This window comes from Myotis daubentonii, chromosome 18 (assembly GCF_963259705.1).
Source record: "Myotis daubentonii chromosome 18, mMyoDau2.1, whole genome shotgun sequence".
Classification (NCBI taxonomy): Eukaryota; Metazoa; Chordata; class Mammalia; order Chiroptera; family Vespertilionidae; genus Myotis; species Myotis daubentonii.
In genome coordinates, this window is record NC_081857.1 from 36,251,446 (window position 1) to 36,267,347 (window position 15,902).

Here is a 15,902-nt window from a genome sequence, read left to right on the forward strand (position 1 = left end):
TCTGATGGTGCTCAGCATGTATTTTGGAATACTCCCAGCTGGTGTTTCAGAGCTATCACAACTTCAAACCTTAGCTCTTCGGCTGTGGAGAAGTGGGAAAAACAAGGGAATTGAAGTACAACACCTGAAATGAAATTGTAATTCTGTCTCCAACCAGACTAGCAATGATTTGACATGTTGCCTCAAGCCTCTGTTTTCCAACTTCTCAAGTGGGGAGAAGAATTCATGTCCTACCTATCCTCACAGGGTTGTAAAGATTAAATATCAATAATAATCAAATGTGATCATTCATTCAGTAATATTTATTGAGCACCTAGTAGTATGTCCCAAGTTCAGTTCCAGGCACTGAGGATATAATAGTGAACAGAATAAAAATCTCTGCCCTCATGGGGCAAACATTCTGGTACCAGATAGTAGATGGAAAAGTACTCTGTAAAGTCTCTAGTGACCAGATATTATGATTGAATTATAATATATTATAATAGAAATCCCTCTGTCAGCTCTACTTCGATAATAGTGCGTTGTTGTAAAATAAGTGCTCTAATTGCCACCTACCAGGCCGTCTGAGTCCCTCTGAGTAGGGACGGAGGTTAGGGGGAGTTGGGGCCTATGTGTCTGCTTAGGCAGGTACCTGCCCTGGACTGTGATTCCTGAGCCAAATTCACCCAATGCACAGAGGTAAAAAGTGAGCCGAGGGGGCCAGCCTGTTTTACTTTGGTTGTGTTTTTAAAAAATAATATAGACTATATCCCTAATATTTCACCTTTTCTTAGCTCAGTCATTGTAACCTCTCACCAAATCCAGCCTTGCTCCCCCTTCAATCAATTTTCCATTCAACACCCAAATGATCTTTTAATAATACAAATATGATCATTTTTTCCCTGCTTAGAAACCTTTTATAGATGGGTGTGTGTGTTTTTTTCAGCTGTTTAAAACTGTGAACTACAATGCCCATTTAGAAAAGTACATAAAATGTGTGTACGTATAATTATAAAGCAACCACCACCCAGGTCAAGGACTAGAACATTGTCAGCCTCAGGAGACTTCTATGTATCCCTTCCCCATAGGGTTCCTCATCCCCCCTCACCCCCACCCCCACCCTGACCTGCCCTGCCCTAGGAATAACCACTACCCTGACTTTTACATTAATCACTTCCTTGCTTTTCTAGCTCCTGATTTAAGGACCTTGTTTTTGGGTGATTAAGTGGAACCTCACTATTCACTGACTCACGTCCTCCAGTGGAAAAACAAAGTCTTGTTTTCAGCCCCACCTAAAGGTTCAGCTGAGATACCAGAGAGACAAGCTTTGAGGGGTTGGGGGTTAGGGAATGGTGAATGAAGCCAGATTGCTTGCTTGGACAAGGTAAATACGGCCATTAAATTAGGGCGGGGGGCAGGAAGGAGGGGACATTCCACCTAATCATGTCCCACATCCCACCTTAATCCCTTAATGTATTCTTTCAGGATTTGGCGTTTCTGGGGTTTAAGGACTGATTCTGTGACATAAGACCCCACTGGGTCCATGGCTTAGACTTTGTTCCCGCGACCCCTTGGCTGGCTATCTCTGTGCAGAGCACATAGCCCTGCTGTGGCCGGAAAAGCTAATACCATGCTGCTCAGGTCTGGTTCCCGGGGCCAAGACTAAATCCAGTAGCTTTTCTGTAGTTGAAACTGCCACTGACCACCCTGTAAGGTTCTCAGGCAGCCATTCAAACAGTTACTGAGTGCTCACTGTGTGCAAAGCATCGTGCTGGAAGCTGGCGTGGCAGCGCGGTGCTCCTGCTTTGGTGACAATGTTTCCTAAGACACTGGAGGAAGTCTTAGCGAGGCAGACGTTAAACAACGGATTCCGCCATAAAATACTTAATTATAGTTTGTTAGTCCTGGTGGGGTGTCAAGGAAGCATCACATTCATTATCTTATTTACTATACATTAAAAAAAACACAATCCTATGATTTGATTATAATCTCTGACTTACAGGCATGGAGACTGAGGCTGGAGAGGTTAAGTAATTGGTCTAAGCTCACTCAGCGTTCAGCCGTAGACATGAAATTTAACCTGGAGCTGTCATTCCAGAGCCTGTGAAATTAGTATCTTGCTTCAACCGATTGATAACATTGAGTCCCTCAAAGGGCCTACCTGACTTGAGGGTCAGTTAGTATAGTTTCTCTACCAGTGTAACATAGTTTCTATATAGCAGAAACTGCAGTGTGCCGCCACGCTATTGAAAATTTCTTTTTAAATAAAGCCCCATTGTCGCTATTCTTATAAAATAATATCATTGTAAGTTAAAAGAAAATAAATTCATCGTAGTATCAACATCCCAACAAATACAGTTTGGGGGTTTTTGTTTGTGTAGAAATTCTAGTTCTTATCCTTTTATATTATTGTAATTATAAGTATAAATGCAATTTATTATTCTTATTTTCGCTTAACATTACACCAATATTACCATGTTGATTAAAATCTGCATTCGTGACCTCTCACACAGCAGGGTATAATGAAAAAATAATCCTAATAATAGCTAATACTTCTGTACCTGTGATGGAAACTTTCTAAGTACTTACATAGCAACTCATTTAATCCATTGAGGAAGGCACTGTTATTATTTCCACTTTATAGACGAGGAAACGGAGACACAGCGAGGTTAATTGACTCACTCAGGGTCATGCAGCTAGCATGCGGTTGAAGTGAGTTTTGAGTTCAGGTCGTCTTGCTTTACCATCTGTACTTGTAACAACTTTGGAGTCGGATAAATTTGGTTTGAATTTAGGTTCTGCCTATTGTCAGCTTTGTGACCTTGAACAAAGTAATAAAAAGTGAGAATAAATAATATTCACTTCACAGAGCTGCTGAGAAGGTACTAGAATAAATATACAAAATGCCTGATACTTAGCAGGCACCCAAATAAGTAAATTACACCTCTACTGTTGGACATCTAGGCTGTTTCTAATTTTTCATGATTATTGATAATACTGCAGTAGCCATGTTTGTCCATGTGGGTTTTCCTTTCTTTTGGATTTGAGGCGAGAGCCCCCGAAGGTCAAAGGATATTAGCATCTCACTGGTTAAGTGTTGCCAAATGTATTTCCAAAAGAGATTTTTAAATTTGCAGTATCTGAATTTATCATCTTCTCTACCACCTTGCTAGTCTTAATTTAATAACTATAAAAAACAATATACATTTTTTACTACTTACCATATATGAGGCAATCTAAGTGGTTTACCATATATAATCTCAATCGCTACCCGTCCAAGAGGAGAGTATCAGCTTCATTTTACCCATACAATGGCAAAGCCAGGATTTGAAATCTTGGTCTAAAACTCTGAAACTTGAAAGTTTTCTAAGTATGAGCCTGTGGTCTTAGCTCCCTACCCTTATCCACACTCCATTGATTCAAGTTTATCCACTGGTCTTAACTTAAAAATTGCAGCATCTAACATAGACACAGAAACATGCTTCAAACACACATACACAACTTAACAGCTAGCAATAAAACAGGCACCCACATAAGCGCCACTAAGATCAAGAATTATAACATTGTCCACACCCCAGAAATCCCAGGGGTGTCTTTCCAGATCCTCACTGCCCCCAACTCCCACCAGACTGGAGGTCAACACTGTGCCGACATTGTTTTTGTTCTGTGTTGTCGCATGGCTTCAAGACCTATTTTTATATCACGAAACAATTAGACGTTCATCTTACTGGGTTTTGAACTTTATGTAAATGAAGTCATGTTGTTTCTTTTTATGCCTTTCTTTTCTCTCCTACCTTATATTTATGAAATCCATCTTTGCATATAGCTGGGCCACTCAGGGCCAGGCCAGTCTCGCCCTCCCTTCCTGCAGCCGCCCTGTTTGCTGGGGTTAGAGGCCCACGCTCCTAATTCCTTTTGCTCACACTCATGCACTCTCAGTCCTGTGGGAGCCAAGGGAGAGATGATGCTGACCTGCAGTTGAAAGGCACTGAGGACCTATCTTTAGGAGCTCTGGTTCCCTTCTCCCAGCTAGCACAGGAGGACCGTGTTTCATTTTGCCCACTCCAAAATACAGCTTACGTGATGGCTTCTGTACAACAGTGCCGTCTTCGAAGCAAAGAGATTGTGGTCTTGTGCTTTCTTTTCTCTTTCTTGTTCTCTTTTGAAAGTGAACTTAATTCATTTATCAGCAATTAATTGACTAATCAGTGAAAAGAACACACCAAGGATTCAGTCCTGATTTCTAGAATTTTATGGCGAGGTTCTGTTTTTCTATCTTGAAAGGAAAAGGGGTAATAGAGCCCACAAACCAAATGAGCGTACTCTTAGCTTATCAGGCCCAGGAGGGATACTGGCCTCTTTTATTTTTTCTTTTCAATTTTAATGTTTGGGTTTTTTCCCCTCAATTATAGTAAACATTCAATATTATATTAGTGTCTGGTGTACAGCATAGTGCTTAGACATTTATATAACTTAGGAAGTGATCACCCCAATAAGTCTAGTACCGCCTGGCACCATACAAAACTATTACAGTATTATTGACTATATTCCCTATTCTGTATGGGCCTCTTTTATTTATTCTCTCAGCATCTCTTCCCTTCATTTCGCTCATTGGTGCTGCCTCTAGAGAGCTCACATCCCCTACTTTGTAATTTGCAGAGAAATTTACCTCCCCCCTCTGACCTATCTTCTCCCCTGACCCCAACCTGCCTCCATGGCCCTGCTTTCTCTTTTATACCCTTTTCCTCCCCACTCTCAGAGTTTCTCCTTTTCTAGTGAGGTGTGTCAGTTCTTCTGTCCCAGTTCTACTCAGTTGTGTTCACTCTTGGGGCATTAGAGCCTGGGGGTCTGGTGGGGAGAAAAAGAATTAAAAAAAAAGGAGGATTTCACAGTGGACTGAGCTCAAGGTAAGATATCTAGGGGTAAAAATCTTTCCCACTTTCCAAATTCTATGGGACTTTCCTCTGTGATGTTCCCCGAGTGTCTCACTTTGTCATCCACCCTGAAGACTCCAGGAGAATGAATGGAGTAGAGAGAAAAAGCCATCCTGCCCCACTGTTGAAGGTGGCAGTCAAGGCAGCGAAACAAGCATTGGTCACACACACACACCTTTTATCTGTAACGCTAGAGGCCCGATGCATGAAAATTCGTGCAAGAGTAGGCCTTCCTTCCCCCGGCTGCCGGCACTGGCTTCCCTCCAGCACCTGGGACCCGGGCTGGCTTCCCTCAGGCCACCCACAGGCACCCAGGACTAGGGCTGGCTTCCCTCTGGCCCTGGCTTCATCAGGAAGGACGTCTGGAATGACGTCCAGTCTAATTAACATATTACCCTTTTATTATTATAAGTTTTACCAAATTAACTGAGGCATATCTTCTAAAAAGGGCTTTGCTTATGGCATTCTCCCTGGAAAGCACTCCACACGCAAGCAAAGCAAAACAAACAGATAATGTAACAAGGAGATGCACTAGGCTCAGTTCTGGAGGTTTCTAGAAGGAACAGTTCTGAGACTTGATATCTTTTCAGCAGCACTGGAGGCAATGGTAACCTGAAAATGATCATTCTGAAGGTGCACTCAAACAAAAAGAGCTGAGAGTATAACGCGAGTGCAGATGTTTTAGACCAGGGGTGGGCAAACTTTTTGACTCGAGGGCCACAATGGGTTCTTAAAGTGGACCCGAGGGCCGGAACAAAAGCATGGATGGAGTGTTTGTGTGAACTAATATAAATTCAAAGTAAACATCATTACATAAAAGGGTACGGTCTTTTTTTTTTTTTTTAGTTTTATTCATTTCAAATGGGCCGGATCCGGCCCGCGGGCCGTAGTTTGCCCACGGCTGTTTTAGAGTCACTCATGTCTGTGGCCATGTCCTTAGTTTAATTCCTAAACTTGCATGCATCTTGGTGTAAAAACATGCAGGGTAGTTATTAGTTCAGTATCTTTTCTCCTAGTCCAATTCTGAAAAACCACAAGAATTCTGTGAGGGCTAAAAAAATTAATACTTGGCCGGGCTGGCATGGCTCAGAGGTTGAGCGTCCACCTATGAACCAGAAGGTCATAGTTCAATTCCCTATCAGAGCATTAAAGAAAAAAATTAATACTTGTCCTCCCACCTTCTAAGTTCTTCTGTCTGGTCTAACCTTTAAATTAACAGAGACACATTAACAGGAGAAAATCAGTTTAATACATGTGCATGGGGAATTCACATAGGCATGAAAATTCCAAAGACAGTGAGGCAACACTGGGTATATAAGACATTTTTGGACAAAGATTAAAGGGAGAGGTTGGGGGACAAGGTATTAGATTTCAGAAGTGAGAATGTGCGATTTACAAGTAGTCAGAGAATAACACACATGGCAGGGAAATCCTTGCTAGGCAACTTAGAAACAATAGGACACAGAGCGCATCTAGCCAACAGGCCCTTGTCTGAAGTTCTCCATCTACCAGACTCAATTCAAAGTAAGCTAAGGGGGACATCCTCAGATCGCCCTTCCTGGAGCAGGTTGCTCTGAACCTTTTGGGCAGGAGAGGGGAGAGGGTCAAAGATTGTTTCTGAGTCTTGTTTATTAAGAAACAGCTTAAAAATCATTATCCCTGCCCTACCCGGTTTGGCTCAGTGGATAGAGCGTCAGCCTGCGGACTGAAGGGTCCCGGGTTCGATTCCAGTCAAGGGCATGTACCTTGGTTGCGGGCACATCCCCAGTAGGGAGTGTGCAGGAGGCAGCTGGTCGATGTTTCTCTCTCATCGATGTTTCTAACTCTCTATCCCTCTCCCTTCCTCTCTGTAAAAAATCAATAAAATATGTTTTTACAAAAATCATTTATCCCTAAAAGGCAGCTTCAGGGTGACAAAACTTTGGCTCCCTTTAGGGTCCAAGTGGGGAGAATCTTAAGTACCTGGCTAAGGAGTATAGGCTTTTTCCTAGTAACAAGGGAGATTTACTGAAGTTGTTTTGAGCATGAGAGAGATAAAGAAAGCAATGCTTTAGTAATATTATTTTGGCATCATCATGCCTAATGGATTTCCATGGGGAAAGACAGAAAAGTGGGAGGATGAGTTAAGAAACAACTGTTAACAGTTCAACCTTGAAGGGAATGGGCCTGAATTTAGGTATGTACAGTGGGCATAGGAAGGAAGGTTGATGCAATATATTGCATAGAAAGAATCAGTTGAACTTGCTGACTGAATTAGAAGTGAGAATTTTGGGAAGGGGGAACCAAAGTGACTCTCAGCTTCTAGAGTACGGCTACTTGGGATAAAGACAGTACCGTTGGCCCTGACCGGTTTGGCTCAGTGGATAGAGAGTTGGCTTGCGGACTGAAGGGTCCCAGGTTCGATTCTGGTCAAGGGCATGTACCTTGGTTGCGGGCACATCCCCAGTGGGAGGTGTGCAGGAGGCAGTTGATCGATGTTTCTCTCTCGTCGATGTGTCTAGCTCTCTATCCCTCTCCCTTCCTCTCTGTAAAAAAATTAAAAAAAAAAAAGACAGTGCCATTGGCATTAACAGTGGGAACAACAATGATAACTTACCCAAGTTATCTAGGACATGGGTGGGATTGAAATTTAGCAATCTAATCTCAATATATAAATTTGAGACATTCAATAGGGGTTGGAAGTATAATTCAATTTTGACCAGTTACATACAAATTTTAAAAATGTTGGTATGCCTTCTATAAGAGTATATAATATTTCTGAGTATATGTATATGTTGAGAGAAGAGCAGAAACTTGAGGACTTAACTTGGGAATTTTGGATAATTCACAATTAAAAGATGGAAATGGACAGAGAGCCAGTAAGAGTGAGAAATGGGAAGGGGAAGTCATTTAAGAAAGAGGAGAACCAAAATAATGTCGAGTAATAAGGTCCGAAGGAGGAGGAAATTTCAAGAGGGAAGTTAAGAGAATGAAAACTGAGCAAACCCTGAGGGATCTGACCATAGGAAGTAATTCATGATCTTCATGTGACCAACTATTAGTGGGCAAATAATAACTACTTTCTGTAATTCAACCAATATTTATTAGCTATCACAGATGTTTTCCCCTTATCTTTCTCAGGTTGAGCAAGGGTTCCCAAAAGTCAGATTAAAGGCGGTTTTGTCACTGGACCAGTTCTGTGTTGGAGGCTGTCCCTGCCCCCGCAGAGTCTGGGACCTCCAGGCTCTTGACTCACATAGGAAATAATTCAGAACGAGTCCAAGCGAGAGTAAAAGCAAGTTTTATTCAGGGCAAGAAAAAGAGAGTAGGCCTTAGGCTCCTGGAGACAGGATCAGAGGTTGAGCTGCCCGCTGCCCTTCTGGTTGCAAGTCTCACAGGATGCCACTGTGAAGGCAGCTAAAGCACACTTCCAAGTGGACGTGGGCGACTTATGTAAGTTGCGTGCCGGATTAGTCAGTTCTTGGGATTTTCTGTATTTCCAAGGGTGGGTTGTTTCTAAACTTTGTGCTGCCAAACTCTGACTCAGTCTTCTGATTGGGGGGTGAGGGCGTGTGTGTGTGTCTTATTCCTAATATGGTTCATTCCAGAAGTGTCATGACGCTGGTCCCCGTCAGCTCCCCTTTCAGTTGTGTCCGTTTTCATGATCAGATGGTACTCTGACCTCTGGGTGGTTCTCTGGTCTGTTTTTCTTCCATCTTGGATTGATCAGGTTTTAGCCAGTCCTTGTTGCTGTTGACTTCTGCGGCCAGGAGTTTCCTGCAATAAACTATTTCCCTTTGATCATGTGTTGGGGTGTGGATTCTGGTGAGAGGACTTCCTCATTCTACTTGTTTGGAATTTTCCCTAACTTCTTTTTATCCTGCCTGCTTCTTTGAATGACAGGGTGTTAAACAACATTTGGTGCGAGGTTGTTTTATAAGAAGGTTCTAAAGAAGAACCATCATTTCCTCTGACCTGAAATTTGGGTCTATAGTATAATATTGGCAAATGGGAATAATTTTAAGGAGTTACTTCGCTATCTTACAGACTGTTGTCCAATCATATTGTGCTAGCCCCAGACTGACCCAGATCATAGTCTACTAACAGAATATGGTACTATTTAAAGGTCATCGTTTGGTTGATGGGGTGGGCTTGAAGTTTGGATCCTATATAAAAAAAAAAAGACTGCTTTTGGGACTGAATCTTTGAAATTTAGCTAGGTCTAGAGAGATTTTATTCAGCTTAAGCTCCATTTCTACTTAAAATAACCCTGTAGTAGCTGTAAAGAAAGTAAATTAAACTTATAACAACTGACCTTTTGGGTGGTGCCCAAAGTTTGTTTTCAGAAGATGTTCATTAGTTAAATATTCACCAGTTTCACCTCTAAGTTTTAGCTATTTGTGGCTCGGCTGAAGTAAGTGTGATCATCTCACTTCTCCAAATGTTACTGAACTCTCCATCTGTATGCCCTGGGGCTCTGTCACGAATGGATTCAGCCCTAGCGGATGCTAAAAGGGCCGAAATGGAATGTTTGGGTAGTGGAGAAGGAAAGTGTGGGGACTAGAAAAAATATTAATACTTCCACCTTCTAAGTTCTTATAGGCTGGGCTAATAACCAAATTAACAAAGACAGACTAACAGGAGAAAATCAAAGTTTAATACATGCTCATGAGGCATTCACACAGGCATGGTAATTCCAGGAAAATTCCAAAAACAGTGAGGCAGCATTGGGTATAAGGCATTTTTGGGCAAATGAGAAAGTGGGAGGGGGAACTGGGTATTAGATTTCAGAAGTGAGAATGGGCGATTTACAGGTATTCGGCAGGAACTAGGCAACTCAGAAACCACGGGACACTGGGACCTACCTCCCTTGAAGCCCTCTATAAATCATACTGAATTCAAATTGGGCTAAAAGGGACATCCTAAAATTTCCTTCCTGAAGCAAGTTTCTCTGTCTGAATCTCTTGGGCGGGAAAGGGAGGAGGGTCAAAGTTTCTTTCTGAGTCTTGTTTCTTAAGAAACAGCTTCAAATTAATATCCCAAAAGGCAGCATCGGGGTGGTGAAACTTTGGTTCCTTCAAAAGCTCTCTAGAGACAGCTCCTCACCTATTTTCTCTGGGAAGATTTCATTGTTGGAATTTTATTACAGAAGCTGAAAAGACTCGCCACCAAGTATAAGGCAGACAAAACCTATCCCTCAACTGTGGCTGAGAGGCCCAAGAATATCAAGAAAAACAGATATAAGGATATCTTGCCCTGTAAGTTTCATTTCTCCCTATGGACTTGTACGTTCCCCCCAATTCAATGATCCCTATCTCTTTTCACCCATTGCTTGCTGTTCTTAGTCCTGGAACGAACATGGCTTTGCCAATGTAGTTTGTACTATTTATGACTACAAAAGAATATGCATTCATTCACTCACTCACTCACTCACTCTTCAGACCACCATTCACAGTGTTAGTCCCTGACTTACACAAAGGCCTCTGATTAAGCCCCCTTAATGATTCTATAGTTTTCTTTTGTATTATAGATGATCATAGCCGAGTAGAGCTGTCCTTAATAACCTCTGATGAAGATTCCAGTTACATCAATGCCAATTTCATTAAGGTACACTGCATATTCTCTAGGTTCCTAAAAAAAGGGAGGGGGGTAGGAAATACACTAGACAAGAGCGAAAGGTTACTAGTTGTAGTCACCGCATGTAATTTCTGTTCCCCTTTAGGGAGTTTATGGACCCCAGGCTTATATTGCTACGCAGGGACCTTTGTCTACAACTCTCCTGGATTTCTGGAGGATGATTTGGGAATACAGTGTCCTGGTAAGAGCAGAGTTATTTTTGTTATTATCTTTTCTCATTTTTAGGGACAGAGGGGGTGAGGGCATTGGAATATGTTATTGAGGTTTCCTATGTATTAAAATAGTGCTTTTTTTTTGTCAGGCACTAGAATTTCGGTGTTCCGGTACCTTTTAGTCAAAATCACAATGTCACTCTTCAAGGAAATGAAAGTTCTCATCTTGACCAGCTCATTTGTTAATGAGAATTTACTGATTTGAATAGAGAAAAGGGAAGTGAGGACAGAAAGAAGGATGGGTAGGATCAACAGTTTGTAATTGATCAAGATTTTTTTTTTTGGTTAAAAAAACAAAACAAAACAAAACCCCCCCCAGAAGCCCAGCTGGTGTTGCTCAGTGGTTGAGTGCCAATCCATGGACCAAGAGGTCACCAGTTCGATTCCTGGTCAGGGCACATGCCCAGGTTGCGGGCTTGATTCCCAGTAGGGAGCTTGCAGAAGGCAGCCGATAGATGATTCTCTTATCAATGTTCCTACCTCTCAATCCTTCTCCCTCCTCTCTCTCTAAAAAAGCAATAAAAACATTTAAAAAATAACAGAAAAGAATAATGAACACTTCTTGGCTCTGGGACCCAAGTATTAACTGCTCTTTCTAACTATATCAACAGTTAAGTTTCTATCTATTTCATCCCCGCAGATCATTGTTATGGCATGCATGGAGTTTGAAATGGGGAAGGTGAGTTCTTTTCAGTATACTTAAAGGTAAAGGAACGAAGAAAAAGAAGGGGGGAATTGGTAGCAAAACTTTCCTTAAGCTGCCAAATGAAATGACTCACAAGGCTTTGTTTTTTTTTTGTTTTTGTTTTGTTTGTACTCCTAAGGACTCCTTTTGTCCATTTCCCCAGTAGACTGTATTTTAATAAAACTTGAGTTATGCTTTTTAAAGTAACCATTCATCTTCCTATTTTATTAATCAGACATCTTTAACTGCCAGTCAGAGCTTCTAACCCCATGCTGTCCAACATGGCATCCACTGGCCACACATTGCTACTGAGCTCTTGAAATATGGCTAGTGTGACCGAGGAACGCAATTATTTTTACTTTAATGAATTTCATTTTAAAAACTGATACTGAATTCAGTGATTAGAAAATTTTAAGTATGTTTGGAACAACTTTGGTATGTGAATCTTTTCAACTATAAATTTTCTGAAATCTAAATGGGAATAAAATATTTCCAATGACAATTTAGCATATTAACTGAGATGTGCTATGAATATTAAAAATGCACTGGATTTTGAAGACAGTTTAAAATGTCAAATATTTAATGACTGCTGTATATTGATCCCATGTTGAAAATTTTTTGATATATTGGCTAAGTAAGATATTAAAATTAATTTCACTTTTTTCATTTTTGAATGTGGCAATTCAAAATTTTAGAAAATTTAAAATTACATATGTAGCTCACATTATATTTCTATTGAGCAGCATTCTTCTAACCTATTGTTGCCATTCTGAGTTGATACAATTCCAGCTAAAACCAAGGGAATTTGGTGTTTCAGTTAGCTTGCGCAACTCTTAGGAGACATGACTTTTGTTAATTTTTCTGAAATACTGGAAATGTCAGATTCCCATTTCTACTTCTTCAGACTTCTAGGAAGTCTGTAATTTATATAGCCTTTAATGTTTGATTTCCCATCCTTGGAGATTCCAGACCATATAGTTGGGTTTGAAGGACAAGGGGATTAGAAGTTCCTTAGGTGAAAGACACAGAGCTGAATTTACTTCTGAATGAGGGAGCGGGTGTTGTTACTCAGAAAAGACTAGAATATACAGAGGAAAATCACTATATTCTGCTTTGCGCTACAGAAAAAGTGTGAGCGCTATTGGGCTGAGCCGGGAGAGATGCAGCTACAACTTGGCCCTTTCTCCGTCTCCTGTGTAAGTATGACACCTGTTTCCATACGGCTGAGCCAGTGCTCCAAGCTCTGCTTTACAGAGGGTAGTTTTTGAATCTTAGTCTTTGAAATCACTAATATTTTAATTTACTTTTTAGGAAGCTGAAAATAGAAAATCTGATTACACAATCAGGACTCTAAAAGTCAGATTCAACAGTGTAAGTATAGAAATTCAAAAGCCTACAGAGATCAGGCAGGTGAATATATATGTGACTCGGGCTGGGCATAAGACAATGGGGAGTGGTGGAGCCTTTGATGTTTTGGAAAAATCTTCATATTAAAAAAAGACCTTTGGTGTAATCTGGGCTCCCCAATCTATTCCACACCGTGGCCACATATAAACAGTTTATGTAGGGTGAGTGGAGGTTGTACAGTGAATAGGGACTACGAAACAATTTGAGAACTCAGGCTGCCCAGTCTTGCTAAGACAGAGGAATTTAATTTATCGGCATATCTGTGACCCATTTGAATTTTCCCAGTTGGGGAGCTCTGGTTGAGTTATCTCTTCTTTTGATTGGGACAGATAGGGACAGGCCAATAGTAAATGATGTGAAATCACTTAATTGTTCTTCAAAGGTAATATGGTCACCAGAGGTCTATAGAGAAGAAAGCAGCATAAACTGCAAAAAGGATCTAGCTGCTACCTAATAACTCAGAGTAATCTTGTGGTGGAATGAGGTAGAGCCCCAACCTTGAACTCTCCTTTTATTCTGGCTATTTTTTTAGGAAACTCGAACTATCTACCAGTTTCATTACAAGAACTGGCCTGACCATGATGTGCCTGCATCTATCGACCCTATCCTTGAGCTCATCTGGGATGTGCGTTGTTACCAAGCGGATGACAGGGTTCCCATATGCATTCACTGCAGGTATGATGCTGTTGTGTGAACCTTCTCCCCAGAACAACCCATGTGTCCCAGTCCGGCCAGGACTCTTGCTTTAACTGAAGGAAGACTGACTTTGTTGGAAGTGAAGGCGGTATGAGCACATGGGACGTAGGCTCCTGATCTTCGCCTCACTTTGTCCAGTTGATCAAAAAGGAATGAAGCAAAAGAAATGAGTGGTAGAAAGAGAAAGGTCACAGCAGAAACAAGGTATAAAAAATTCAACATGGGAATTAAATGAATAGTTTTCTGATAAGTTGCTTGTGAACGGGACAGCTCTAGAGACTCTTGCTGTGAGCAGTTGCCCAGGATGTGTCCTGAAGTTCAGTGTGACATGTGGCAATTTGCAAACAGGTTTGGGAAATGGTAGTGTTTTGAAAGTTTTATTGCCTACAGGTTTCTGACTTCCTCAAATCTGCTGGGGAAATTGTCCAGCTACTGTCAATGACCCACTGTCTGCAATTACAGATGCTACGACTGTGATCTTTTATTTCAGTGCCGGCTGTGGAAGAACTGGTGTTATCTGTGCTATCGATTATACGTGGATGCTGCTAAAAGATGGGGTGAGTTTCTCTCAGCAGGCACTTCCCATTGGTTTACCCTTCTACTTTCAGACTTAGGAATTGTTTGGGTCTTCAAAACACCTATCTCCACAATTCATCTTCTCTAGAATGTTGACATGGAGACCTGCTTTGTCAGATGATTAAACTAGTCCCTAAGTTGGTGGTTCTCAAAGTGTGGTCCCCAGAGGAGCAGCGTTAATGTCAGCATCACCCGAGAACTTGTTAGAGATGCAAAATGTTAGGCCCCACCCGGGATGGACTGAAGCAAAAACTCTGGGTTGGGCCCAGTGACCCTCCAGGTGCTTCCTATGCAATGGTGTAGTTGGAGGACCATTGCTCTGCGTTACAGTCACCCTTCCTGTATGCACATCGCTTTAGTAGATGCACTCAATTTACAATCAAACTGTGTTCCAACACATTGTTTTTTAAAGGTTTGATAAGAAATGGGAAATTTAAGATATGGGCCTTAGAACTATCTGCCAACTTCTTCTATTTCATAAAACTCATACTTGCACATGCATATCTACTGAGTCTTCTTCATTTTACCTCTAACTTTAGACATCTGATCGCCCCATGTGAAATCATTTTGAAGACTTTCTTCAGTCTTTTATATATATACTAGGGGCCCGGTGCACGAAATTCATGCACTGGGTGTGGGGCGGGGGGGAGTGTCCCTCAGCCCAGCCTGCCCCCTCTCACATACTGGGAGCCCTCAGGCGTTGACCCCCATCACCCTCCAATCGCAGGATCGGCCCCTTGCCCAGGCCTGACACCTCTGGCCTAGGCGTTCGGCCCGGGCAGCGGGGACCCACAGCTGCAGCGGCCCCACGATCGTGGACTTCGCTTTAGGCCCAGGCAAGGGGCCCCTAGCTCCTGGGACTGCCAGCTTCGACCGTGCCCAGCTCCCATCGCTGGCTCCACCCCTACTTCCTGCTATCACTGGCCAGGGCGGAAAAGGCACCTGATTCTCCAATCATGGCTGGGGGGCAGGGCAAAGGCGGCCCTGGGGCCGCCTTTGCCCTGCCCCCCAGCTCTTAGCTCCCCCCTGGGTTTCTGATCACTGTCAGTGGCAGGGGGCTTCTTCCTGCTTTCCCTTTCGCCTCCCTGCATTGTGCCTACATATGCAAATTAACCGCCATCTTGTTGGCAGTTAACTGCCAATCTTAGTTGGCAGTTAATTTGCATATAGCCCTGATTAGCCAATGAAAAGGGTATCGTCGTACGCCAATTACCATTTTTCTCTTTTATTAGTGTAGTTACATATGTATATATATATTAAAAGCATAATATGCTAATTAGACTGGATGTTCTTCTAGACAACTTTCCCAACAAAGCCGGGGTTGTGAGACGAGGCAGAAGAGGTGGCCGCCTGGGCAGCGGGGGCCAAGCCCCTTGCACAAATTTCGTGCATCGGGCCTCTAATGATCAAATATACATATAATATATATTTGATTTCAGAGAGGAAGGGAGAGGGAGAGAGAGATAGAAACATAAATGATGAGAGGGAATCATTGATTGGCTGCCTCCTGCATGCCCCCTGCTGGGGATTGAGCCCACAACCCAGGCATGTGACCTGACTGGGAATCAACCAGTGACCTCTTGGTTCCTGGATCGATGCTCAGCTGCTGACCACATCCGACTGGGCTTTTTCAGTCTTTTCTAGGGCAAACAGCAGGCTGCAAATTGTGATGCAAGTGATGAGAATCTTCATTAGTTTTAAAAATACTTCTATTTTCTGATATTATCCCATGTTTGGAGAGCAGATATCATGCAAGTATCAAGACATGAGAAAGTGGCAATAATTTATTAACAAAGA

At 42.1% G+C, this 15,902-nt stretch overlaps 1 protein-coding gene across 2 annotated transcripts in view; it reads left to right on the forward strand.

Moving 5' to 3' along the window:
* Positions 1-15,902, forward strand: part of PTPN22 (protein tyrosine phosphatase non-receptor type 22) — a 42,599-nt gene that overhangs the window by 987 nt on the left and 25,710 nt on the right. For both annotated transcript variants that reach the window (XM_059675529.1, XM_059675530.1), the window contains exons 2-9: positions 10,042-10,150; positions 10,423-10,499; positions 10,615-10,710; positions 11,382-11,420; positions 12,551-12,622; positions 12,738-12,797; positions 13,366-13,508; positions 14,020-14,086. In XM_059675529.1, the coding sequence (XP_059531512.1) occupies positions 10,042-10,150; positions 10,423-10,499; positions 10,615-10,710; positions 11,382-11,420; positions 12,551-12,622; positions 12,738-12,797; positions 13,366-13,508; positions 14,020-14,086 (663 nt within the window). The remainder of the gene's footprint in view (positions 1-10,041; positions 10,151-10,422; positions 10,500-10,614; positions 10,711-11,381; positions 11,421-12,550; positions 12,623-12,737; positions 12,798-13,365; positions 13,509-14,019; positions 14,087-15,902) is intronic.